Genomic DNA, 27870 nt, shown 5'->3' with positions numbered 1-27870 from the left:
TTATTTTAGCTCAGTTTCAGGTTACAATCAATCATTGCAGGGAAGTCAAGCCAGAGCAGCTGGTTAAGAGCAAAGAGGGTGCTAGTGTGGGAAGTCCTTCTGTCTATGTGTTGTTATTTATTAGCAGAATAGAGCTAGGCAAGAAAACTAAACTGGATGCTGGAAGAAGACGGAGTCAAGGAGAGGCCATGTAGCCACCAGAAGAGAAAGACGCTCGCTGCCAGCTGGAACCTTGCCAGTAGGCCACAAGCCTTATGATAAAATATAAAATAATAGAAATGGGTTGATTTCAGATGTAAGAACTAGCTAGAAATATGCATAAGCTAATAGGCCAAACAGTGATTTAATTAATAGTTTCTGTGTGGTTATTTCGAGTCTGGGCAGCTGGGAACAAACGAGCAGCCTCCCCCAACGGTGTGTTCATTCTGTGCTCAGGTCACTTTCTCTGCTCTCAACAGTCCAGGATCCTCTGCTAGGTGATGGTACCACCCACCATAGGCTGACCTTCTCACCTCAGTTAACATGACCAAGATAACCTCATCTGGACCTTACAGAGAGGCCCTTACCAAGTGACTCTAGACTGTGTTGACAATCACAGCTAGGCATCATACAACCAAGGCTGTCTATCATCTCCATCCCCACAGAGCTTCAAATGGCTGGATGCCTTCACAGGAAGCGGGCAATGGACTAGGGAAACACCTAATAATGATGTTTAGAATGAGAAAGTTTAGGAAGCCTTACCCAGGTGAGTGGCCAGTAAGGGAAATTCTCCAGGAGAAAGTGTCCTGAAGCTAAGACCTAAAAGCTAACTAGCAGCTTGGTCGCTGGTTGTCTGATGTGCTTGCTGAGTTCCCTGAATGGATGTGAACTCACTTGGTTCATCCACTCTGGACTACAGGGACGCCATCCTTGCTAGTCTTCCTGCACCCCGTGAGAAAGCCATGCCTGGGAAGAAAACTACCAGGTCTGAGTCTCAGCAGCACTCCCGCTTTAGAAACTCACACGGATTTTCTGAAGTCTTGGTACAGATTATACACCCAGAGCCAGGAAGAAAAGATGCCTTTTTATTTCCCATGGAAACCTTCCCCCATTATTTCCCTAACATCCCCTAATTCACAGAGCGAGCTGGAGGCAGACAGAAGTTCAGGCTAGCCTGCTCAGGAATCCTCCAGCACTTTCATCCATACAGAGCCAAATGTGACCCTGGTCTATAAAAACAGGAGTCCAGCCATATCTGGTTGTAGCCATACACAAAAACCTGCAAAAAGAAGCAGACCCTGCTGACTGGAACTGTAACTCCCAGAGGCAAAATCCAGTGCGGTGCAGGGCAAAGTGAACACAGGAAATGCAGATTTTGCGCTCTCTCTTGCACTGTCCAGGAAGAGGAGCCATCTCCCCAAACACTCCTGGGTTGGCAAAGGTCTTGGCCCACTAATTGGAGACATGACTCTGGTCACTGCTCACTGCCACAGGAAGGTATCCAGCTTGGGCTGGGAGGAAGAATTCCCAGTCTTTATTCTCACTTTCTGTTTACTCCTGGCCTTGGGCTTAACCGGCATGGGTCGGATGATGGCTGTGTCTGTCTGGAACCAATGTCAAGGAAGAAGCTTGGAGGGGGACTGGAATGCAGGGCAGGGAAAACAGATACACTGAGCAAGGCGCAGCTCTGCCATCTCAGGCTGCAGGCACTGGCAGTGGGAACCCTGGGGACACAGGTCAGGGCACAGTGTATGTCCCTTAGCTCACTCAGTTCAGGACATGGCTATAGAAAAAGGATACAGGTTGGATGAATTTTGTTCGTCCTCCAAGTCCATCGAAACCTATTCTTACCTAGGGCAGAAGGAAGACATAAGTGATCAGGAAAATGGGTGAGGGAGCTGATTGCCTTGCTCCACACAGGAGACCAGGTACCTGTGACACTCACCACATCTGTGCTGCAACGGGAAGCTGTTGTGGTCCTGTTGGGCTGTTTCTGACCCAGGACAGCATTCCGGATGAAGAGAGGGAAGGCACCAGCCAGTTCCTCATCTGGCTCTCCTACACAGCGCTGGCCACCCAGTGAGAGCTGGGGCTCCTATTGGGTAATGCCAGAGTCAGACTTGTTGAGCTAGACAGCAGCAAAGGACATGGGGTAGTGATAGTGACAGAGATCTGGTTATTAGGATATTTGGCCAGGTAGTGGTGGTGCACACCTTTAATCCCAGCACTCAGGAGGCAGAGGCAGGCAGATCTCTGAGTTCAAGGCCTGCCTGGTCAACAGAGTGAGTTCCAGGACAGCCAGAGCTATACAGAGAAACCCTATCTCAAAAAACCCAAACCCAAAATCAAACAACAACAACAACAACAACAAAAAACCAAATAAACAAAATAACAGATCAGGCTACCTGATGCCTCAGACAGGAAGCAGAGAATAATGAATTAGGATTACAAGGATGGCTCTGATGAGTATTAGTCCTGAGCGAGGGGAGGGAACCTGAACATAGTTTGGACCCTCAGAAATAGGGTTTCTCTTTTTCTTTGTTTTTCTTTTCTTTATTTGTTTTATATTGTTTGAGACGGGCTCACTACAGCCCAGGATGCCTCAGAACTCACTATACAGTCCAGGCAGGCCTCAAACTCAAGGTGATTCCTGAGTGCTGGATTACAGGCATGAACTACCATGCCCAGTTCAGAAGTAAGGTTTTCATGGCAGTCTGGCAAGGGCTGGATGGGATTGCTTGTACATTTTCAAGGAAGCCCGGGCCTTACCTGCCTGGAGACTTTAGGTATCTTCTTGAGGACATCCTGCACCGGGGAGCTATAAGAGTGAGAGGAAGGCAAGAGACAAGTAAGCAGGAAGAGGGCCAGACTTGGCCAAGGCCTTTAGAGGAGCCACTGTATGGCATGGCTGACATTATGAATGCTTTGGGCAAGGTACCTCAGTGGTTTCTAACCCAAGTGCCAATCTGTGAAGAGCTGAAAAGACCATGCCCCGCCTGTGGTTTCATTTCAACCTTCTCCAAGTTCTAGTCTACCCAGTGCTAGGAGCCCAGCCAACTTACCATGCACAGGAGGACGTACATTCACATTTGTACCCTCTTTTTGTTTTTTTTTTTTTTGAGACAGGGTTTCTCTGTGGCTTTGAAGCCTGTCCTGGAGCTCACTCTGTAGACCAGGCTGGCTTCAAACTCACAGAGATATGCTTGCCTCTGTTTCCCAAGTGCTGGAATTAAAGGCGCACATTCACACCCTCAAAGATAGAAGCTATCAAATGAGCTCATGCCTTGTCCTGTCTGTTGGGGGTTGGAGGCACCAACTCTAGAAAACCCACAGTAGTCGGCCTCCCAGTGCAACTCGGCAAGGCAGCCTGCAGAGCGCTCCCAGAGCCCCTATAGAACCTTCACAGGAAGAGCCTGTGGTAGAAGAAAACACGAGCCAGGTTGTGGCTTTCTATTCTTAGTGCCAGAGCCAGACACCATTTCCATTCAATTTCTGGGACCTTAGCAGCTAGATACTCCCTCCTGGTATTTTTCAGCTGAGAGAGGATGGTGTCCTAAGGTTAGCCTAGTGGCTTCTCAAGCTATAAGCAAAGTAGGAGGAGAGCCTGCTGACTCTGGCTTCCTCTGCTTGTTTCTCTAACCTGTAGGCAGCCCATATGACGGCCATAAGAGGATTCCCCACTGTTACAAGCCTGGCTCTGGGGAGGCTAAGCCAAGTTAGGGGTGTTCTATGTTCCCTCACTCCTAAGTGTCTGCAATCATTGTTTCTTTTCTCTTGATTCCTCCCTCTTTCCTTCTTTGCAAAACTGGGATTGAATCCAGGGCCTTTCATATGGAAGGCAAGCACGACCACTGAGCTATATTCCCAACCTGTCCTTCATTTTTGACAGCTGAGGAGGAAGCAATACAAAGAAGCCAGAGTAAGGAGCTGAGCCAGGAAAGCCCTCGGGTGCAGTCTGCACGGCTCAGGCTTCTCATCGATACCATGTCTGGTCCTCTGCTACGCGGGCGCTAAGCCCAGCTGGCTTGCCCTCTTGTTCTCTTTCTTGGCATTGCCTAACGGTAAAAATTTCTTTCTCTTATATTCAAAGTTTCATATTAGATTTCCTTAGGACTGGAGAGATGGCTCAGCAGATAAAACTGCTTGCCACCACCTGTCAACCCGACTTTGGTTCTTAGTCCACTCATAGTGCAAGGAGAGAAACAACTCCCACAAACTGTCCTCTGATCTCCATATGCATCCCGCCCCCACACACAAAATAGTTAAATAAATGTAATTTTAAAAAATGTAAAAGAAGAGCCGGGGGTTGGTGGCGCACGCCTTTAATCCCAGCACTCCAGAGGCAGAGGCAGGCGGATCTCTGTGAGTTCGAGGCCAGCCTGGTCTACAAGAGCTAGTTCCGGGACAGGAACCAAAAGCTACGGAGAAACCCTGTCTTAAAAAAAAAAAAAAAGTAAAAGAATTCCCTTACTGGAGTAGCACAGACTCATGTATATGAAGCAATTGTCTTCACAGTGGCACACAGGTGTGCCTGGCCAAGGAGAGGGCTTGCCCCTCCTAGCTCCCCTGCACATCCACAGCAAGTTCCACCTATCTCCTTACAGCTCCTTATGTCTGCCAACATGGGGTATTTCCCTGGATGGTAGGGCCATGGGGATCTGTGGTTTGACATGGTCCTGTATTAAGCATGAACCTCAGCCGGGTGGTGGTAGCACACACCTTTAATCCCAGCACTTGAGAGGCAGAGGCAGGAGGATCTCTGTGAGTTTACAGTCAGTCTGGTCTACAGAGCAAGTTCCAGGACAGCCAAGGCTACATTGAGAAACCCTGTCTCAAAATCAAACAAACAAAAAGCATGAACACTAGGAAAAATTCAGAGTCCCATGCTCAGGACTCCAGTGGGCAAGCATTCAAAGTATTGGGATACCTGCCCCACCACCAGTCCTGACGTGCCCAGCTGGGACTCGAGAATTCTAAGCCCATGCCAACATGTTCCTGAGCATGACTAGAATGAATGAGACAAGCAGAAGGGCCGGACACAGCGAGCGCTCTAGCCAAGGAGGAAGAGGAAGAGGAAGCTCAAACCAAAGCTGCATTCTACTGAGCAGCCTCGCTGACTACTCAGGGCTCTCAGGGCAGGACCTATAGATGGCTTAGCTCTGCCAGGTTCTGGGCACTTCCGGGGACCAACACTCACCGTGCCCTCTCCAGGCAGGGTTTCTTGGAGTGGTGCTGGGAGCTGGAGGTCTGGCTTGGAGGGGTATCTATATCGAAGGTAGCATTGAAGTCAATCTCATCACCGAAGGATGGCCGGTGGAGCTTTGGGTTCAGCATCTCCATAGGGGCTGGGCTGAAGGTAGAGATGATCTTGTTACTTGGAACTGCAATGACAACTCAGAGAGATCACAACTCCTCAAGTATCAAAGACAACTCAACTTGGCCCAGTGAGATGGCTCAGCTGGTAAAGACTATTGTTTCCAAGCCTGAAGCCCTAAGTTCAATCCTCAGAACCCACATGGTGGAAGAAGAAAAATGAATCCCTCCAGTTGTCTTCTGATACCACATGCATGCTATGGTACACACACACCTAAACATATCCATGTACACACATGCACATATGCACGCACACATACAAACAACAACAACAACAACAGCAAAACATTAAAAAGAAGAAACAGAAGAGAGAGACAGCTCAGCTCCAAGGGTTCCTAAAGCCCACCCCTGACTCAGTGTCACCTCAGAGAGAGGCCTAACCTCTACAGAATAAACCAATTGGCTTCAGCCTTTGCAGTCATGTGACCATGTGACTTGGTAAGGGCCAAGTCTGATGACCTAAGTTCGATCCCCAGGAGCCACATGGTGGAAGAACTGACTCCCACAAGTTACTTTCTGACCGCTCCATGTATGCCATGCAAAACATGCACACACACTTACATATAATAAAAAAATTTAACCAAATGAAAGAAAGGGTTGTTTCCCTTTGATTGACATACTCCTTTCTCAGAATTCAGTGTAAGAAGCCATTTAGATGCTGGGTGGTGGTGGCACACGCCTTTAATCCCAGCATTCAAGAAGCAGAAGCAGATGGATCTCTGTGAGTTCAAGGCCAGCATGGTCTACAAAGCAAGTTCCAGGACAGCCAGAGCTGTTACTTAGAGAAACCCTGCCCCCACTAACTACAGATGTGAGGATTTTGCCACTAATCACAGCTAACAGTATGCTAGTGGTCTGATACTTCAGGAGTCGACAATGACGAAGACACTAGACAGTGTTCTCAAGAGTAACTTTACTTGCTGGGCGATGGTGGCGCACGCCTTTAATCCCAGCACTTGGGAGGCAGAGGCAGGCGGATCTCTGTGAGTTCGAGACCAGCCTGGTCTACAGAGCTAGTTCCAGGACAGGCTCCAAAACCCTGTCTCGAAAAACCAAAAAAAAAAAGAGTAACTTTACTAACATGGAAAAATACCCATATGGTCAACTTAAAAAGCAATATAAGGGGCTGGAGAGATGGCTCGGTGGTTGAGAGCGTTGCCTGCTCTTCCAGGGGTCCTGAGTTCAGTTCCCGGTAGCCACATGGTGGCTCACAACCATCTGTGAAGAGGTCTGGCGCCCTCTTCTGGCCTTCGGGCATGCACGCGGACAGAGTATTGCATACATAATAAATAAATAAATAAATAAATAAATATTTTTTAAAAAAGCAATATAAAAGCTGAATGTGATACCACACACCTATGATCCCAGTAAAGAGTTCAAAGCCTGCCTGAGCTGCATAAGTTTGCCTAAGCTATATATTGAGACTGCCTAAAAGAGAAAAAAAATATAAAAATAAATGCATGTACAAGCCAGGCATTATGGCACACACCTCTAATCCCAGTCCTTAGGGGCCAGAGGCATGTGGATCTCTGTGGGTTTGAGTGAATTCCAGGATAGTCAGGACTACACAAAGTCCCTGTCTCAAAAAATAAAACAAAACAATATATATGTATGTACAATTACATGATTTGGGATACCCCATCCTCTACATACCTCCTGCAGAAAAAAGACTTGAAGGAAACACCATATGTCCAACTCCCTCTGCAATTAAGCTCATAGTTTTCAAATTCTCCACTTTTCTACTTTTGTAATGAGAGCATGGTCCTCACTCTTTTAGAAAACTGCAGCCAAGTAAATTTTTCTAGCCTTGCCAGACAACCCTGGCAGTACCTTCCATCTCCCAAGGTCTGAGGAGAACTGTGAGGAATGGCAGGGACAAATCAAAGGACATTTTCCCCAGGGACTTCCCTTGGTTGCTACACGTCAGCCCTGTGCATGCCGAGGTGTGCAGACCAGAGGAAAGGGAGCTACCTACAAATCTGGCTGGATAAGCATTCTGGGAAGCCCAAATTTCTTCCTCCGTTCATCAGCACCATTCTGTAATTGCTTACCAACTCCAGCAAGTTTAGGCTAAAGAAGGAAAGGCAAACTGGAGAGACAGGCCCAGCCTGGCACTGCCATCCCCCAAGTCTTACCAGTGGTACCCACGGTTCATGCTCAACCTCGGCTCAAATCAAGCTGGTCTTTTCATGTACTATCTACCACACTAAACCCAAGACTCAGGAGGCTCACACTGTCTCTCTCATTCCAACATGAAGCTCATAAGGGCACATTTTCTTGTTCTCTCAGACTGCTCCAACCTTTTCTGGTATCTTCTTCCTTTGCCAATAGAAGTCTGGTTCCCTTTCTGACAGGGGTTCACTTTCTTTCATCCCTAACTCGTATCTCTCCAACACATGGAGGGAGAGCCTAGGACTCCATTGCTATATTGAAGGCCTGGCTTGAGGCACTCTGAGTGATTCTATTACCTCTGAGACAATCACCTATGGCCAACTTACACAGCTTCATGACAGAGGCCTCAGGAAATGAGGCAAGAGATTCAAAGCCCTCCTGTCTAAGCCAAGGCCAAAGCCCTAGGCAGATGTGTTACTGTGTGGCATAGAGGCTGTCAACACCTCCTCCCTGAACTCATAGCTCCTATCAGTCCTGCAAATGAAGGTCCCACTAGCCCAGAATTTAGAAGCCCTTAGAGCCCATGAGCTACACCTCCTCTATGGCCTCCTTTCCTCTGATTGGCACCCTGGTGGGCTAAGGACTGTGCTGCAGCCTTGCTAAACTCCTGAGGGAAAGAAAGAGCAAGGTCCCTTGGAGCTGCCCCTGCCTTCCTTCAGGTTCTCCTCAGACCTAACAAGGCCAGGTCTGGCAAGGTTAAAGACAGGGTTACCTCCTGAGGCTGCCCTAAAATGACAAGCAGGGCCGGGGACATGGTTCAGTTGGCATAGTGCCAGCCTACCATGTATGAGGCCCTGGGCTCAATCCCAGTCTACATAAATCAGATGTAATAGTGCAAGCCTATATCCCTAGCACTTGGGATGTAGAGCCAAGAAGATAAGGAATTCAAGGTCATACTCAGCTACATAGTGCGTTGGAGACCAGTCTGGTCTATATGAGACTCTGTTTCAAAAATATAAAATAATGGGGGCTGGAGAGATGGCTCAGTGGTTAAGAGTGTTGCCTGCTCTTCCAAAGGTCTTGAGTTCAATTCCCAGCAACCACATGGTGGCTCACAACCATCTGTAATTAAGGTCTGCTGCCCTCTTCTGGCCTTCAGGCATACATGCAGACAGAATATTGTATACATAATAAATAAATATATAATAAGGGCTAGAGAGATGGCCCAGAGGTTAAGAGCACTGACTGCTCTTCCAGAGGTCCTGAGTTCAATTCCCAGCATCCACATGGCAGTTCACAATCTGAAGCCCTCTTCTGGTGTGCAGACACACATGCAAAGCACCTATATAAATAATAAGTAAATCTTTAAAACATGATGACAAAAGCAAAGGGTAACCCCACCATGACAAATGAAACGGACATCATCAATAACACCCAGAGTCTTCCACAAAATCCTGAGAGAGAGAGCATGGCTAGGGGAATGTGAGCCTGACAAAGGAGCCAGACTTCACAAGGTGGAGGCTACAAGGCATTAGGCAGGTCTGAAAACTGAGGCACCGTTCAAGAAATCATTAGCAGATGATGGGATGAAAATAAGAGATATGGATCAGGCCCTCAGAGCTATCTTCCAGAAACATTTTCAACAGTTTCTACTGCTCCTAGGATAAAATCTGCACCTGCAAGGCTGACTTGTGAAGGCTGGCAGCGATTTGGCACACCTGCTGCCCACGTCTCTCCTCCAAACCCACCTTAGCAATGCCTCAGGGACTTTGAACTCTCCACCTTCTCTGCCTGGATTTCTTCTCCTTCAGATTTAAATGATTGTTTTATGAATGTGTCTGTACATTTCATACAGACTAGGAAAGTTTAAAATTCTTCCCAAGCTGGAGTGATGGCTCAGCAGTTAAGAGCACTGATTGCTTCTTCATAGAAGTCCTGAATTCAATTCTCAGCACCCACATAGTGACACACAACCATCTGTAATGAGACCTGGTGCTCTCTTCTGGCCTGCAGGGACACATGCAGGCAGAACACTGACTATGTAATAAATAAATATTTAAAAAAAAAAAAAAAGATTCTTCCCAGCAACAAGTCAGTTCTTAAGGGAGAGAGACAGAGGCACTTGTAGTTCTAAGAGTTACACCATCAGAGCATAAAGAAACCGGAAAGGCTGCTCCCAAGGAGCCAAGAGCTCTTAGATCTTAGGGCCCAAGAAGAGAGAACCTGGAATTCAGGATAAACTAGTTATAGCCAAGTTCTAAGGGCTAATGCTAAATGCAACAGTATTATTACCCAAGTTTTCATACCTAGAAAAATATGGTGAAAAAGGGAGTTCAATCATCCTGGATACAACCTGATGAACAGCCCAGCCTGGCTTTGGACACACAGGTTTGGCTAATCATCTAACCCCCCAGCTAATTATCCTACTAAAACAAGGCTCAAGAGGATGGAGAGGAGCCGGGCAGTGGTGGCGCACGCCTTAATCACAGCACTCAGGAGGCAGAGACAGGTGAATCTCTGTGAGTTCGAGGACAGCCTGGTCTGCAGAGCAACTTCCAGGACAGGCTGTGAAGCTACAGAGAGAAACCCTGTCTCAAAAAATAATTTAAATTAAAAAAAAAAAAAGGGGAGAGAATGGGGAGCTGGCATGCAGCAGGCACACCTATTATAGGAGCACAGGGCACAGAGAAACCTGGGTAGTAAAGAAAATTAGTAAAAGCAAAGTCCCTAGGAACTAGAGGTGGCCCATGTGCTTGTGTTTTTCTCACAACTGTGTGAGAGGACCTGAGGTTCACGGACTAGAAGCTAGAGGGAGCACCATCAGGAGACTGTGGCTAGTCTAACGAATGATTTTGTATCCCCAGTCTTGAGGCAGCTTGGGCTCTAAAGTTTTTTTCTACAGTGGATGGTTTCTGAGACTGTCATTCCCCCCAAGGGCGCATACTATACCTGTTTAAGCTCCTGACAAGACCCTCATGTTACATGGGACCTCAGAGAAGGAATGGCCAATGGCTGGATGAGGTGGGAGGAAGGTTCAGGAACAGTGCCTACTGGGTTGTCAACCTGATAGTGGACCATAGCACATCAGGCATCTATCATATTCCCACAGCTCTCAGTCCACCCTAAACTGGAACACGCAGGTAAGTTTGGCTCCAGAGAGATGCTGAGGACAATAATAGCTAATGAGTAGGCTCAAAGGATAAGGGCGCTTGCTGCACAAGTCTGGCACTTGAGTTAGATCCCTCAACCCATGGAAAGGTGGAAGGAGAGAACTGACTCCACAGAGTTGTGCTCTGACCTCCACAGCCAGTGTGACATGCATGACCACATGTACATACATACTGCAAAGTGGTCCAAGAAGACATTCAGTGTAGGCCTGTGACTTCACATGCGTGCACACACACACGTAGGCAAGCACACACGTGCTCTCTCTCTCTCCAAGACCTCAGGGCTTCCACATGCACATACGCATATACAACCCCCCCCCCCAACACACACACATACACACACTTCAAGTGCTATCTGGTAGAGGAGGCTGGCCAGGACAACAGAGCCTTTAGTGAGGAAAGAGCTGGGGCACAGGCAGAAGCAGGAAGAAGTGTTCTCTTATGGCTGTGACACTACAGGACTCTAAGAAACCACTTAAGTCTAAACCAGTTCCATGAATGTCCCAAGATCCAGTATCCAGGCTCTATGATGTGGAGTCAGGGGGCACAATGCCCAGGAACAAAGTGGAGTGCTGGAAGGCACTGAATGTATGAATTTCACAGGCAAGAAGAGGGGCATATTGATTTGTCAAAAGATATTGAAAAATTCTGAGTCCTTGACAGTGATTTTTAATCTGCTGGGGTCCTCTAGTGGGAAGAAGACAGCCTTGAGGATGTTCCTAGCTAGCCTGGTTCTGCGAAAACTCAGAAGATTAACTTGTTCCTGGTAGGGACACCAATCCCTGGGTCTTTTGGCTCCCTCTGCTGGCCACCTTGAAGCACACATTCCTGAACCCGAGGAGGTAATTTTATATTCATTCATTCATTTTTTTTTGTAAATATTTATTTATTATGTATACAATATTCTGTCTGTGTGTATGCCTGAAGGCCAGAAGAGGGCGCCAGACCTCTTTACAGATGGTTGTGAGCCACCATGTGGCTGCTGGGAATTGAACTCAGGACCTTTGGAAGAGCAGGCAATGTTCTTAACCACTGAGCCATCTCTCCAGCCCCTCATTTTGGTTTTTTGAGAGAGGGTTTCTCTGTAGCTTTGGAGCCTGTCCTAGAACTCATTCTGCAGACTAGACTGGTCTGGAACTCACAGATTCACCTGCCTCTGCCTCCTGAGTGCTGGGATTAAAGGTTGTGTGCCACCAAGGTCCAGTCAAGAGGGAGTTATTTGAGAGCGAGTGCCTTCAGGTTTGTTTCAGGAATGGGGGCAGGCAGATGCATGTGTAAGAAACTCCAGGATACACCAAGATTGCCGGGCTCCTCCCCATCCCGAGACTACTCAAAGGCTTCTCTGACCTTTCCTTATCAGATCCCAAATTTTCTCAGAGCTGGTGGCTGGCTTTCTGGCCAGAAAGTCCACAAACACCACCTATCTCACCAAAGCCATGCATAAAGGTTCTCTCAGCTTAGGATCCTTGTATCACCCCAGAAGGCTAACAAACCTCTCCAAAACCAGGCGGCTGACAGTCTCACTGGTCACTGGAGGCAGGTTCAAGGTTCCCTGTAGCATTGTTAGTTTCTTTCTTAGGCTCTGGAGGAAATGGAGAAGAACGTGAGAGAAAGGCTGAGGTACCGAGGACAACACCTGTGGAAAGGGTCCTGGGAACAGAGCAAGTGCTGAGTGCCCAACACCAGCCTTCAGAACTCCTCCTTGGGAAAGCCCTTGCTCTGGGGATGAGGAACCTTGGAGGTAGGATCTCAGCAGATCATAAAGGAAGATCCATGGTGCTATTGTATTGGCCCTCTGCTGAGAAGCCACAGGCTGTAGGCCAGATGAGGGCTAGGCACATATCCTGACCCACCTCCTTGACCCAGGAGGATAAAAAGAGCCCAGAACCACCACCGGGCAAAAACAGTCCAGCACTACTCTTGGAGGCACATAAACAACCCTGTCTCCCCCTCTCACAAGGCCAAGAGTCTCACCACGATCTCCTTGTCAGCGTTTTGTAAATCCTTCTGGGTTGACTTCAGTTCTAACTTGGCCTGATCCAGCTCAATGTAGACAGTCTTCAGCTGCAACAAATGACAAGCCGGTGGGCCCACATGGCCTGTCCTCTACCTTCTGCCACCCAGTGTATGGTCAGGGTGCTCTAAAAGAAACTACGTGGCATGAGAGAAACCCCAGACTTATATACACATTGGGCTGCCTGGGAGCAGCTGGCTCAAGAACCCTCACATTTGGGATAGGGTAAAAGGCCTCTGAAGCTGTCACACTTGAGGACCGTGCTCTCCAAGCCAGCTAAAAATGTGCCTAGGGACCGAGAAGAGCAAGAGGCAGCATAAGCGTGTGGTGGGGACATTGCTCCATGAATTGGCCCCCCCAAGGACACAAGCCACAGAGGCAGAGACAATAAACTGTAAAAACTAGTAATTAATGTCTATACGCCACCTCCACTAGCCCACTTGAGTCGGGCTGGATGGCCTAGCTGAGGAGACCCAGGTGAACACGACAAACAAAGAGCCGCGTTTGTCCCCAGTCAGTTACCTTGCTCCTAGAGGAGGCCAGGTCCTTCTTCAACTTGTCAGCCAGCTCTCCTGAGGCCCTCCGTGCTTCTTTCAGATTCTCATACTCTCTGCAAAGTGGCCATGAGGAAAGATGACAGGACAGCACACCCTGACGCCACAGCACCACCTAACAAAGGCCTCGCTCAGAGCCTTAGTCCTTTTCAGTCTCCTCTGTCCTGGTGGCCCCTGGCAGGTCTGCATAGATTTTACTGAGGTCAGAAAACAAAAACTGTCCTCTCTTGTCCTGCAGGAACCGTGATTAGAGAGAACATGCAAGGAGCTCCGGCCTCACTAGGGGGCTCCCTACACCCCAAATGGAGGCATTTGGATTCTCTGTGCCTGTCAGTCAAATGGCTCCTTTCTCCCAACTTCACATCACCATAATGGAGAATACGGGCAGTTTCTTATCAAAGCCACACGGAGTCAGGACAGTGCTGATGGGAAACAGACTTCAGATACTGAGAGGGGCTCACAGCTGGGAGCTGCATGAGTTCCTTAGAGACCACACTGTGAGCCGTGCAATGGTGGCGCAGGCCTTTAATCCCAGCACTCAGGAGGCAGAGGCAGGTGATCTCTATGAGTTTGAGGCCAGCCTGGTCTACAAGAGCTAGTTCCAGGACAGGCTCCAAAGCTACAGAGAAACTCTGTCTCAAACAAAACAAAACAGAAACACTTAGAATCCACACTCTGTTCTAGCAATTCTAAGGTAAGTCTCTATCTCCATGCAAGAAAGTGGAAATCAGCCAGGCGGTGGTGGCGCACGCCTTTAATCCCAGCACTCGGGAGGCAGAGGCAGGCGGATCTCTGTGAGTTCGAGACCAGCCTGGTCTACAAGAGCTAGTTCCAGGACAGGCTCCAAAACCACAGAGAAACCGTCTCGAAAAACCAAAAAAAAAAAAAAAAACCAAAAAAAAAAAAAGAAAAAAAGAAAGTGGAAATCAGAGAGACCTCCAAAGCAGCCTAAGAGCTGGAGTTCACCCTACAACAATATGGTTCTAGAAATTGTTCCTTCATACCATCTGCTTTACGGAAGATGGCAGCAGAGATACAAATCTGGGGAATCATAGCTAGTTCCTGGCCTTACATACTTCTTGAGGGACACGCAGTACACAGCCAGCTGCTCCACCGCTGACTGCCCCACACCCATGTCTCGGATCATCTCTTCCACCTCAGACCGCTGGCTCTGGAGTAGGAGCTCAATCCTGAAAAACATTCCCAGCCCACGGCATTTGAAATCTGAAGGCTGATGGTTAGTCTGCCTCCCTTTGCTGCCGTTGCTATGGCAACAGCCTGGGCTGCTAGGATGCTTTAGCAGGTGGGTGTGCCCAAGGAAAGGTTCCACAGCAGAGCTGAGCTCAGCTCCAGGGATGTTGCTGAGGAAAAGAGGTGCTAACAGAGGACTTCAAGGGCAGGGCCTTCATGTGGAGAGGTCCCTGGGGGGAGCATGGCAGGCACAGGCAACTGTTGGCTGCAGCACAAGAGTACCCATAAGAAGGAAAGGGGCCATAGAGGATAAGAGAGGAAACCTGTGTCCACAGGCTCCTGGACATGAGTCAAAAGTGACCAAACCCCATTTCCAGCTGCAGTTCTGAGAACACACCCTTTTCCCAGGGGCCCCCAGTGTGAAAGCACAGTACAGAAACCAGCTATGAACTCACTGCTCCATGGTTTTCATCTTGCTCTTGAGTCGGCGGGCCTCCTCCCGAGCTTGCTTGGTCTCATCCTGTTGCTGCTCAAGGAACTTCATCTGTTTCTGAAGAGCAAGCACACCCATGCATCTTCTTGAAACCCCAGTCACCGAGAGCTATGCAGACCACCTTTTGTTTGTTTAGTTTTGGCTTTTGACAGGGTTTCACACACCCCATTGCCTATGAACTCACTATGTAGCCAAGGATGACCACGAACCCCTGATCTTCTGCCTCTACTTCCCAAGTACTGGGATTATAGCAGAGTGCATCTCCAGACCTGGACCTGGCTATCTTTTGAAGATGTTGATAAACATGTATCTCCAAATCGTAAGATATAAAACCCGTAAGTAAGGGCTCCTCATGCTAACCTATTCTGTGTTCTGTGTGTGTGTGTCTGAGAAGTGCTGGGAACCCCCTCATGCCAACCTGTGTGTGTGTGTGTGCGTACATGTGTGTGCCTGTGAAGTGCTGGGAACCCAACCCAGGCTTTGCACTATAGCTCTAACTTGGCTTACGCTTTTGTTGCTAAGAGACTTCAGGGCACTGTATCTTCACCTCTGATCTTGCTATAGGCACAGTTCAGTGGCTCAGGCCTACTGCGGGCTACCAAGATTCTATGGTCTGGGTCTCATGGTACATACTTGCTATAATATAGCTGAAGAAGCCAAGAGCACAAACTCGTCTCTCATCTAGACACAAGGACAAGAAGCACCAAGGATAGGATAGGAGAGCCAGGTCAGGGACTGTCCTCAGCGGAGACACTCCATCTCTGGCCTGGGAATGTTCTGCAACCTGGTGCTAGCTTGTTCCCTCCCACCGGGCAGGACATGTGATGCAGGAACAGAAAATGAATATCCTCGGGCCTTGTCTGCTCATGAGGATGGCTCCTATCCCTTTCAAATGGCACCCAGCAAGGGCTGCTCCTGCCTACAAGACTAGAATATCAATCGTGAGTTCAGATCAATCGCCTCACGGCCCTTGGAGAGCAGGAGGCTCATGAACCCAGGCTGATACAAAATTCATCTAGGCCTAGGCCTGCTTGCTCTGCGGCTTTGATCTACTCGGTCAGCTCGGCACAGCGGACTTCAAAGGCCTTTGCTCCTCCCTAGGATGCTGTTTGATCCGGCTCCAGAGAGCAGCCCCGCCAAGGACTAGCGTCCTAATGGAAGATTCTTCAGGCTGGCCTCATCAGTGGAGTAGGGGCCACTTTTAGAAACACGGCCCAGCCTACTCAGGTCTCCGTTGAGCAGGCCCTCTGTGAAGCGCTGGCAAGGCCTTTGTTACCTGGTACAAAATCCACAAATACAGCCATCATAGCCCCTTTTCTTATGAACTTGATAGGCACGGTACGGAAGGGGCTTGGGAAGAAGAGATTTGCCTTCACGTTACCACTGTCTAAACAAAGGTGTATTTTGAGGCAGAACTATTAGATCTGACTAGAGCTGTGAGCCCAGGCTAGGCATGGTGGTGCACACCTTTACTCTCGGCACTTGGGGAGGCAGGAGCAGGCAGATCGCTGTGTATGCCAAGCACAGGACTGTGGCTATACCTCCCCACTGACCCTGAGGACTTACTTTAAGAGTGGAACAAAGCATCTCTGTCTTGTCTAAGGCGTTCTGCAGGGACTCCACAGTGGCATTGCGTTCTTCCAATGTGTCCCGTAGAGTGTCAATAATGGCCTGGCTGTCCCGTTTCTCCCTCTCTGGAGCAAGGGCAGAGAAAAGCAAGGCAAAGGCCCATCCATGCATGACAACCCTGACCCTTGAATTTAAGCACCTTATCCCTGAGCCAGGTAAGAAAAAGGTGAGGCCTTTAATCCCAGCACTTGGGAGGCAGAGGCAGGTGGATCTCTGTGAGTTCGAGACCAGCCTGGTCTACAAGAGCTAGTTCCAGGACAGGCTCCAAAACCACAGAGAAACCCTATCTCGAAAAACTTAAAAAAAAAAAAAAAAAAAAAAAAAAAAAAAAAAAACAAAGAAAAAGGTGAGGCCTGAAAGTTAGGTGGCCTGCTTTTCTCTCCACTATGCACCAAGAAAACTAAGCTAGGGCTTTCTCCTAAGAGACAAGCTCTCCTTTTTCCTGCATGAACTATTTGGGTAGATCTCACTGTTCCCCACTCCTGCAGCTCTAATTAATTCATCATTACAGAACTCAAGCAAATCCCTGTTAAACTCAGCATCTGAGCCCTGAAGATACAAACTCATCAGGTAGGACCCTGCCAAATCCGGTCCTGGGCAAGAAGTTTGAAACAGTGAAAAGAGGCTGCCTTGGCCCAGGTGGACAGCTTCAGCCGCCGTCTGCTCTTTGGCTGGTTATAAGGGCTGGCAAGACAAAGGAGGAAGAACATCTGGCTTTTTCCTCTTAGGTCCTCTCTCCAACAATCGAGTCAGGGGCTCCCCAGGGCCTCTTGTTGCTTGTTAATTTACCTTTCTGGGAAAGTTGGGCTCTAATACTGTCCAGTTCATTCTGCAAGACAATACACACAATAAATGACAGGAACACATTTCAGCTAGCCTCCATATGGGCCCCCATAAGGCTGTGCAGAGCCCCAGGATCAATAAAGACTGTTGGTCCAGGAAAGGACCCAATACACTTCAAGGCCAAGTCAACAGAGAGATGCACATTGTTTTATGTTTATGATTTCTTTGTTTGTTTTGAGACAGAGTCTCACTAGGTAGCTCAGGCTGTCCTATAACTCATTATGTACACCAAGCTGGCCTTGAACTCACAGAAATCCACATGCCTCTGCCCCCCAAGTGCTGGGATTTAAGGCATATGGAACATTTTTTAAAAAGATTTATTTACTTTTGGGCTGAAGAGGTGGCTTAGAGGTTAAGAGCACTGGCTGCTCTTCTAGAGACCTGAATTCAATTCCCTGCAATCACATGGTGGCTCACAACCATATATTAATGAGATCTGATGCCCTCTTCTAGCATATGGACAGACACAGCACTCATATACATATACATAATCTTTTTAAAAAAGATTATTTTTATTTTATGTGTATCAATGTTTTGCCTGCATTTATGTCAGGGCATCATGTATTCACATTGCCTGTTGGGGCCAGAAGACGGTGTCAGATTCCCATGTGGGTGCTGGGAACCAAGCCCTGTCATTTGTAAGAACAGCCAGCGCCTGTAAACACTGAGCCATCTCTCCAGCTCTTTCTGAGCCTTTTAGAAAGGTAGGTGAGATGTACATAGTGAATCCCACAGGAAGTGAAGCTTGGCTGCTGGCTGGCCGGTCAAGAGCAGAGGCTTCCAGGGCTCCTGGCCCAGCAGTAGCCTCCCTCAGCCTCCAGAACACTCGCTGCACTCACGAGGGACACAGAACAGAGACGGCCACCCTGCTCTGAACCATCACCAGTTCTCTCCATCGTGGGCTTTGCCTGCTTTGTGTACCTCCCTCTAAGCTCCAGGCTGACCCTGAGAAGCTGGGGTAGAATTACAGACAGCTCCCGTTTGGGAGTCTGGAGAACTCAATGCCTCTGGGAGCAAGAGATGCCTATAGCCACAGTCAGGAGAACAAGGATTTTTACAGCATACTTCCAGGCATACTTTCTCCAGACCACTCTTGAAAGGTTATCAGAAGACCCAGGATTTCACATGACCAGTGGTAAGCCCCCGACTACCAGCTCAGGGCTCTGGGAGTAGGAGCTCCTGCAGTGGGCAGCATAGACCACACAACTGGGAACGGAAATGGTAGATCTGCCTGCAAACAAACACAGCTCCCCATCTCTCCAAGGTCCTTCCACACCTCAGCAGGATGCCTTCGAAGTCCTGGCTCCAAACTATTCAAGATGCTGCCTCCCTGTCTCACAAACTTGGCCTTGAAAGCTGAAAAGATTCGAGCTGCCTTTGTTGTCTTCATCACAGGGAGGACACCTCTTAAAACTGGGAGCAGTTACCATGACGATGAACAGACTGGCTCCAAACACAAAAGCTCAACCATTTTGAAGCAAGGAGGTTCCAAGGACATCACATTGCCCAGGGGGCTAAGGTCAAATGAGTTGTAATCTGACAGATTCCCAGCAAATTAACCCTTAGCATTCAGCAAGCACTTGGAAACCCCAACCCAATTTTACTCACGACATCCTGACAATCTAGCTCCCTCACACAAAACAAGGAAATCTTAGATTTGGAGGGGAAACAGGAGAAGATATAAGGCAACCTGGTTACCTTCCCCATAGTCAGGCTAGAAATCTTGATTTCAGGGGCTTTGCCCTCGATAGCTGGGCTTGGAAAGGCCCAGGCGTCTGCCTTTACACCATGTTCTCCAGGCACCTTTGAGGCACAGGCAGGTTAAGGAATGGTGGATTTACACATCTTCCCTGACTAGTGAGAACAGAAGAATTTCTTAACTTGTCACTAACTGTTCAGCACAAAAGCATGCTGGGCAGGAAGGCTCGAAGTCCTTCATAAGGCGAGGGCCTTCAAGAGAGGCGTGCGATCCTTCAGTCCAAATTGTCCTGAATGTCCAAGGGGAGTTCTCAGTCATGGGCCCCTCTCCTCTTACAGTAAACGCCTCTGATGACTGTCTCAAAGCCACCTGCCCTCACCCTGACAGCTCTGCCAAGTCTTTGTTCCACAGGCCTAGCTCCATCTAACACTCTAGGCACCTTCTCAAGTGGAAGTGAAAAGGGAACTCTTAGAAGGTTTAGAATCCAGTAGAACGAGATAAATCCTGGGTACCTTTAAGAATTCTGCATCCAAGACACTCTCCTCTTCCTGGGCAAGGTCAAAGAAAAGTTTATTGATAATAGCCTTTTTGCCAACCTGGATGGGAGAACAAGACAGAACAATGGTGGAGTGAGGTCAAAGGGAGGAGGAAAGATTAAACGTGGCTTTGGCTGCCGGCCACGTGTGCCAGGTCTGCTCTCAGGCCTAACTTTTCAGCACATATCCTTTTGAGTGAGAAGACCTCTTCATTTCTACACGTACCCAGGTCAGGACTGCTGGTCTGCTGCTGGCTGAAGACATGTCGCTGCAGACAACACTTATGAGTGCTTAAAAGATTCTTCAACTTTATGCACGGGAACATTTGTTAAACACTGAAGGAGGCCAAATGCACACAAGAGAAGCACAACTGAGAAGGTTACCATGGGTGTAACCAGAGGGACTCACGGGCATCTGTGAGGACCAACTGGCCTCAAACCAAGGGGGGGCAAAAGGGTCAGAATATTTCTATTTCAGAGATGTCTTCCCCATCCCTGTTTCCTGGAAAGAAGGTCTTTAGCCGAGACCCACACTCCATCATCCTTACCTGGATTCTACACTGTGGGCAGGTCCGACTTGGTGCTGTCTCAAACCACTGGATTAGGCTACAATGAAAACAATAAAAGACAAGTAATCCTCACATGGCTGGGGATACAGGTCACATGGCCACTGCTGTTCACGCCCCTTTGCCCCAACACCTGCCTGACTGCAATGGAAGGACTTTCTGTAAGGGCTGCACAGTGCTCGGCTGGCTGTGGTTTGGGGTCTGGAGGCTTGGCCAAAGGCTATTCTTTGCAATCTGGGCTGCAGAGTGTAGGTGACAGACAAAACTCAGAGTCTCTCAGGAGGCGGTACTTCTTTTAGAAACTTCTGTTACTTTAAGTTAGAACTCTAAGGGCTACACAGCCCAGATTTACATAGTTTACCAGTATGGTCCAGCAAAACTCAGGTCTTAAATATTAACTGAAACAGTCTCCTGCAGGTGTGGTGGTACCTACCTGTAATCCTAGTACTAGGCAGGAGAATTATACAGAGAGAAAGAAAGAGAAGAGAAGAAAGAGAGAGAGAGAAAGAGAGAGAGAGAGAGAGACTGGGGCAGACTTCTTCACCCCAGGAATGAGAGACAAACAAACTCCTCTTTGAAAAGTGGTACCGCCGGGCGGTGGTGGCGCACGCCTTTAATCCCAGCACTTGGGAGGCAGAGGCAGGCGGATCTCTGTGAGTTCGAGACCAGCCTGGTCTACAAGAGCTAGTTCCAGGACAGGCTCCAAAACCACAGAGAAACCCTGTCTCGAAAAACCAAAAAAAAAAAAGTGGTACCATTTCCTACAGCAAATTCTTTCCTACAAATACATTTTTAAAACTACAAATATATTCAAAGGCCACGTACAACACAAAATTAAGGCTAACAAGAAAAAGTGGAATAGTTAACTAAGAAGCATATTATCAATGAATCATTAAAATATAATGAAGAGAAGTTAGACACATGCACAAAAGCAAATTCTGCATGATCTCATCTGTATAAAAGGAAAAACAGGCAAAGTGGTACCGTTAGGAGTGTGTGGGTGCTGACAGATAGTCAGAAGAGCACGTGAGATTTCTAATGCAGACAATATCCTCTTTGTTCTGCAGAGCTGGAGAGCTAACCTAGACCCTTATTCACGCAGGACTGAGCTACCCTCCCACATCTACACCGTGCTTCTAGACCTGAATTGCGGCTGCACAGATGTGCTGGAGTTGTGACGACCCTACAAGCTAAGTACTTTTAGCATGTGTACTTTTCTCTGGTTACTTCTGCAGTACTTCAATAAAATAAAGCAACTTAGACATGTTCATGCCTGTAATCCCATTTTGGGGGACCGAGACTACAGGATTGCCATGAATTTAAGGCCAGTCTGGGGCACATGGTGAGTTCCACGCTATCTCAAAAATAAGTAGCCAGGTGCAGGGATGAACACCTTCAATCCTAGTACCTGGGAGGGAGAGGCAGGCAGACTTCTGAGTCTGAAGCCAGCCTGGTCTAACAGATTGAACTCTGAGGCAATTAAGGCTACTTAATGAGACGCTACCTCAAACAAACAAAAACAAAAAAAAAACCAGGTATGGTGTGGCACATACCGTATCTTAGATGCTTGACAGGCAAGGAAAGGCCTCCCAATGGTGAGATCTCGTCTCAAACCAAAAGCAAACAAACAAGCCAGCATTTGGGAAGCAAAGGCAGGAAGATCAGAAGTTCAAGGTCATTCTCACCTATATAGTAAGCTTAAGGCCCACCTCGGCTACAAGAGACCCATCAACAAAACCAACCAACCAAGTTAAAAAGCTAAGGGCAGAGATACAGTTCAGTGATAGGGCATTTGTCTACCATGTAGGAAATCCTGGGTTTGAGGATGGCAAACAAGACAACAGAACTCAAAAAATGAAAAAATATAGATATGATAAAAGACATAGAAGGTACTCTGAGAAAATCTGGCACACATATGTATGAAAGCGCCAGAAAGACAATGGTAGGCAGAATAATGCCACCTACCTCCAAAAAAGACTATCCTTATCCCTACTGTGAACATGTAATCTTAGACAGCAACAAGAATTTTGCAGGGGCTGGAGAAATGGCTCAGTGGTTGAGAGCACTGACTGCTCTTCCAGAGGACCCGGGTTCAATTTCCAGCACCCACACGGCAGCTCACAACTGCCTGTAATTCCAGCTCCAGAGGACCCGACACCCATGGCAAAACACCAATGCACATAAAATAAAATAAAAAAAATTAAAAAATTTAAAAAAGACTTTAAAAAAAAGAATTTTGCAGAAGTCACTAAACTAAGAATCTTGAGATAAGGATTTCTGGGTTTTTTTGTCACAATGTTAAAGATTGAACCCAATCGCTCCCACATTCCAGCTTGAGGTCTGCTGTGCCGCACCTCCTAGTCCTGAGATAGGAGCATCAAAAGCCTGGCAGAAAGAATTCTGAAGCAAGCTCTAATTAGTATGAAAAAACCTCTAAGACACTAAGTTAGCTGAAATAAACCTATCACAAAAGACAAACTGTACTTGGAGAAATCAAGCTCACTGAGACAGAAAGGAGAATGACAGTCACCAGGCCTCGGGGCAGAGACCCCTGAAGCGGTGCCGCGTCAATCTGGGAAGACAAAACCATTTCAAAACCGTGGTGACAGCTGTGCAAAATGTGAATGCTTGACATCATGGAGTTACCTGACCTTCAAGTTGTTCTGCTGTAGCCCAGGCTGGTCTTCCTATCTCAGCCTCCTGAGTGCTGGGATGAGAGCTAGTCACTACTCCAGCTTGAGGTTTCTTTTGTTGGTTTTGTGTATGTCTGTTTAAGTGTGCCTATGTGTGACCTGAAATGGAACCTCTGGCCTCGTGCAAGCTAGGCAAGCACTTTACCACTGAACCAGCCCTAAAATCATTAAGATGGTAATTTTTATGATGGACATATTTTGCCACAACTGAAAAACAAAAACAAAAAATAAACCAAAAATCAATGTGATGTATGCAGTACTTAGAGGACATCTATCATTAAAAGGGAAGGATTACAAGTATAGCTATCTGGGATAGTACTTGTGGAAGGCCCTGGGTTTGAATCACACACACACACTTCCGACAAGTTTTCACTATGTAGCACAGGTTGGTTACATTGTGCGCGCGCGCGCGCGCGTGTGTGTGTGTGGGGGGAGAGATTTAGCTCAGAGGTAGAGCATGGGGTTAGTATATAGCAGGCTATGTTTCAATGTCTAGCACTAAAAATAATAAAATGGTGTTTGAAATCAGCTTGTGCAACAGAGACATGTGAGAGAGAAATAGAGAGATGGAGAGAGAGAGACAGAGAGACAGAGACAAAGACAGAAAGAAGAGAAGCAGACAGTTGTGGAAGATAGTATGCCAGGTCCTAAAAACCCTAAATATAGAATCTCCATCTGCCCAGTCTCTCGGCTCCAGGTATATGTTCTAAGGAACTGAAACAGAGACCCAGACAGGTCCTTGTACTGCAGTTCACGGGAGCACTACTCACAGCAGGCACAACCTGGAAGTGCCTGCCTATCAGCAAATGAATGTAAACAAATACAGCATTTTCATATACACAATTAATATTAACCACAACAAAAGGAAAATTCTGGTGCATGCTATAAGATGGATGAATGTTAGAATTATTATGCTAAGTGAAGTACATCAGACTCAAACAGGCAAAGAATTAAGACTCCTCCTATATGGGATCTCTAGAGTAGGCACCTCAGGGGCAGAAGGTGCAGAAAAGGGGTTCAGGGCCTACGAGAGGACACGGAGAGTTATCATGTGATAGATACTGAAGGTTATACAACATTGTAAATGTACTTAATGTCACCAATCAGCACCTGAAAATGGTTACAACAGTGTCAGGTATGGTGGTACACAACTTTAATTTCTGCACTCTGGTGGATCTTTGTGTTCAAGGTCAGCCTGGTCTACATAGTGAGATATTGCCTCAAAAAAAAAAAGTTTAAAAAAATTTAAGTTAAAATAGTTACTTTTATAAAATATACGATATAATAATAATAATAATAGAACCAGGCATTGAGCCGGGTGATGGTGGCGCACGCCTTTAATCCCAGCACTTGGGAGGCAGAGGCAGGCGGATCTCTGTGAGTTCGAGACCAGCCTGGTCTACCAGAGCTAGTTCCAGGACAGGCTCTAAAGCCACAGAGAAACCCTGTCTTGAAAAACCAAAAAAAAAAAGAACCAGGCATCGGAGTATATGCCTATAACCTAGCTCCGAAGAGTTTAAACTTGAAGCCAGGCTTGCTACATAATATAATAGTAGTATTTAAAAAACCAATGACTTGGAGCTGGAGCGTGAAGCACTGGCTGCTCTTCCAGAGGACCTAGGCTTGATTCCCAGCACCCACATGGAGGTTCACAACCATCTGTAACTCCAGTTCCAGGATATCTGATACCTTCTTCTGAATCTACAGATACTGTTATGTTCATGGTGCACAAACATACCTACAGGGAAAACACCCACATACTTAAAATAAAATATAACAACAACAACAAAAAGCTAAGGATGTATCTCAGTGGTAGAACACCTATTAGTTCTCAAGTGACTCCCAGCAATACACCACACACACACACACACTACCAGTGGCCTTTTGGAAAGCCTGCTCTGGAGGCAAAAATAAAAAAATAAAAAATCCAGGAACGCAACAAGGGCTAGACTCTTCTATCTAAGAGGTAAATAAGGAAACACACACTTTCTAATGGTAACTTTCGCTTTTACTTCATCTCAAAAACCCCTTTCTAAAAATCTCTGTCTCCACACAGCTACACAACACTTCTCTCTCCATCATAGGTCTCTCCTACTTCTCCCTACATTTATCCTGCTTCTTCTCACAGCCAAAAGCTCTGGACAAATATGAACTGCATTCTCAGGGTCACGCAGCAAGCACTTCTTGAATAAAGAATAAGAAACAGAGCCAAGCTGGATGGTGGTGGCACACGCCTTTAATCCCAGCACTCGGGAGGCAGAGGCAGGCGGATCTCTGTGAGTTTGAGGCCAGCCTGGTCTACAAGAGCTAGTTCCAGGACAGGAACCAAAAAACTACAGAGAAACCCTGTCTCGAAAATCCAAAAAAAAAAAAAAAAGAAACAGAGCCATACTGGTCACACAGTTTCTCTCAGGCTAGGGATATCACACTGACCGGCCAGTGAGTAATGCAGGTAGCTCTAAGTGGTCAGAGTTCCCAGACAGAAAGTGACATTGAAACTCAGGACTTAAACAGTAAATAGTTGGCTGAACCTTGAGGTTGGGAGTGCATGCAGAAAGTCTATTGCTGAGCCACTTATGTCTATTAAAGTTGCTTCATGTTCTGACCTCGAATCAGCAATAAACACCTGGGAAATATATTTGTCTCTAAGGGCAACTAGATATTCATCTCCAGGGGCAACCAGTCTGCTTTGAATTTATTCTGAAGTCTAAAATTAGCTGTCTTTGTGACTGAGAATACTATTACTTTCTTATGTCAGTCTAAGTAATGAAAAATATCCTTATGAATCATTTCTATTCATCAAAATTACACAGCTAAGCAGAAATCATCTTCCTGACCATCCACAGTTATATGTGTGCCCAGTAGATATAATATTTTCACAAGACAAATACACAAGCAGTGGGAAAATACCCAGAGCTGTTATTATTGACACGTAAGAAAAATTACAGAGAACCTCCAGCCTTACCAAGTGGGGCTCCCATCAGAGAGTCAATCATCTGGTAGATCAGACTGTTGAATACCAGTTGTCACCTGCTGTATACTCCCATGGCCTCCAGCAATACACACACAGAAAGACGGTAGGTAGGTGGGGGAATGGAGATGTAGCTCAGTGGTAGAGTACCTACTTAGCATGAGCAAGGCCCTTAGTTCAAATTATAGCTACAGAAAGCAATTAAGTTAGAAGGTGGCAGAGGCAGGAGACAGGAGCATTAAAATAAATGACATAAGGTCCATAATTAAAAGCTAAGATAAATACCCATGAGTCCAAACAACTGAATAAACTTTTCCTTCCTGGCTGATTGTGAACTGGACCTCATAACTTGCTCTTTACTGGAAGAAAAACAGTAACTTTGCAGTGGAAAACTTGGACAATACTAACTTAACCAAAGACTCTAAGTTAAGGTCTCCAAAGATGAGGCATATTGATGTAATTGCACACCCTCAACAAGTTGCCAGAAGGGCACCTCACACTGTGGTAGTCTCCCCTAAACCCAAGTCCAATTATAAGAAAACGTGACAAGGGGGCTGGAAGGATAGCTTAGTGGTTAAGAACACTGACTGCTCTTCTAGAGGACCAGAGGATTCCCAACATCCACACAGCAGCTTACAATTGTCTGCAACCTCAGTTTCAAGGGACCTGATACACTCACAAGGATATACATGTGGGCAAAAACACCAATGCTCATAAAATAAAAATTAATTAATTAAAGAGAAAAGAAGACATTATAAACTCAAATTAAGAGACAGTCTACAAAATAACCAATCTGGATTCTTCAAAAGTGTCAAGACCATTAAAACAAATAAAACAACAAAATCTACAAAAACACCAAAGCTGTTACAGACCAGAGTTGTCTAAAAAGATATATCAACTGCATACAGCCTGGTAACTTAGCCTGACTCCTGGAATAAACTGAAGAGCATTAATGAAGGAAAAACACCAGTATCAGAGTAGTGTACCGGTGTTAACTTCTTAGCTTGGAGAATTGCACAAACATTTTGTAAAAATGTGAATACTGGAGAACTTGTGCAAAGGGCATATAATAACTCCCTGTATTATCATTTAAACTTATCAGTAGAGGAAAACTATTCCAAAAAAAAAAAAAAAACCAAAATAAATAAATAAACAAACCATTAATCGGAAGGCAAAGGCAGGCATATCTTTTGAGTTTAAGGCCAGCCAGAGCTACATAGTGTGACCCTGTCTCAAAAAAAGGAAACATTTATTCAAAACACATGGGGCAGGGAGGGCTTGGACTAATACTCAGTGGATAGAGTACTTGCCTAGCATGCACAAAGCCCTGAAGTCAATCCCTAGCACCAAACATGGATTAGGAATGCAGGGTCATCTATGGCTACACAGTAAGTTCAAGGCCAGCCAAGGATACACAAGATGATGTACATCAGTGGAAGCCACAAGTAGTGGCACTCACTTGCGATTCCAGACTCAGGAGGCTGAGGCAGGAGGACTGCCACGAATCCCAGGCTAGCCTGAGCTGGATACCAAGTACCAGCCAAGCCAACGCTACATAGCAAGACTCTGTTTCAAAAATGAAACAAACAAAAACCAGATACAAGGCCTTGGGATACAGACTGGTGGTAGAACACTTGCCTTCCGTGCACAAGGCATGGATGGGGGCAGGCACCCACCTACAATCTGAGCTCCAGGACACAGAAGAAACAGAACTGGAAATTCAGGTTAGCCTAAGCTGCACACAGCAAGACTTGTTTGTTTTAAGAAGGCTGGAGAGATGGCTCAGTGGCTGAGAGTCCGCATTGGTGCTGTTCTTTTAGCTGTCCTGAGTTCAGTTTCCAGCACCCACATCAGGTAATTTACAACTGTGCAGTTCCAGCCTCACTGGGATCAGATGTCTCTGGCCTCCAAGGGCACCTGCACTTGGTGTGCACACAGCTACACAGACATGCACATGAACATGTAATTTAAAATAAAAATTAAAAAAAAAAAACCCAGCTGGATATGATGGTGCATGCCTTTAATCCCAGCACTTGGGAGGCAGAGGCAGG

At 46.8% G+C, this 27870-nt stretch overlaps 1 protein-coding gene across 1 annotated transcript in view; it reads right to left on the bottom strand.

The window, feature by feature from the left end:
* Positions 1-1066: 1066 nt before the first annotated feature.
* The window catches only part of Traip (TRAF interacting protein), a 28388-nt gene continuing 1584 nt past the window's right edge, over positions 1067-27870 (bottom strand). Inside the window, exons 2-15 of the mRNA XM_057767727.1 lie at positions 20138-20195; positions 19567-19650; positions 17302-17341; positions 16450-16577; positions 14846-14940; positions 14276-14389; positions 13168-13255; positions 12606-12695; positions 12125-12213; positions 5177-5329; positions 2749-2797; positions 1925-2074; positions 1780-1830; positions 1067-1583 (exon numbers count right to left, since the gene is read on the bottom strand). Of these exons, the coding sequence (XP_057623710.1) occupies positions 1461-1583; positions 1780-1830; positions 1925-2074; positions 2749-2797; positions 5177-5329; positions 12125-12213; positions 12606-12695; positions 13168-13255; positions 14276-14389; positions 14846-14940; positions 16450-16577; positions 17302-17341; positions 19567-19650; positions 20138-20195 (1312 nt within the window). The 3' untranslated portion in view covers positions 1067-1460. The remainder of the gene's footprint in view (positions 1584-1779; positions 1831-1924; positions 2075-2748; positions 2798-5176; positions 5330-12124; positions 12214-12605; positions 12696-13167; positions 13256-14275; positions 14390-14845; positions 14941-16449; positions 16578-17301; positions 17342-19566; positions 19651-20137; positions 20196-27870) is intronic.

The sequence above is a fragment of the Chionomys nivalis genome, chromosome 4, assembly GCF_950005125.1.
Source record: "Chionomys nivalis chromosome 4, mChiNiv1.1, whole genome shotgun sequence".
Lineage (NCBI taxonomy): Eukaryota > Metazoa > Chordata > Mammalia > Rodentia > Cricetidae > Chionomys > Chionomys nivalis.
This window is presented reverse-complemented; position numbering and strand designations above follow the sequence as displayed.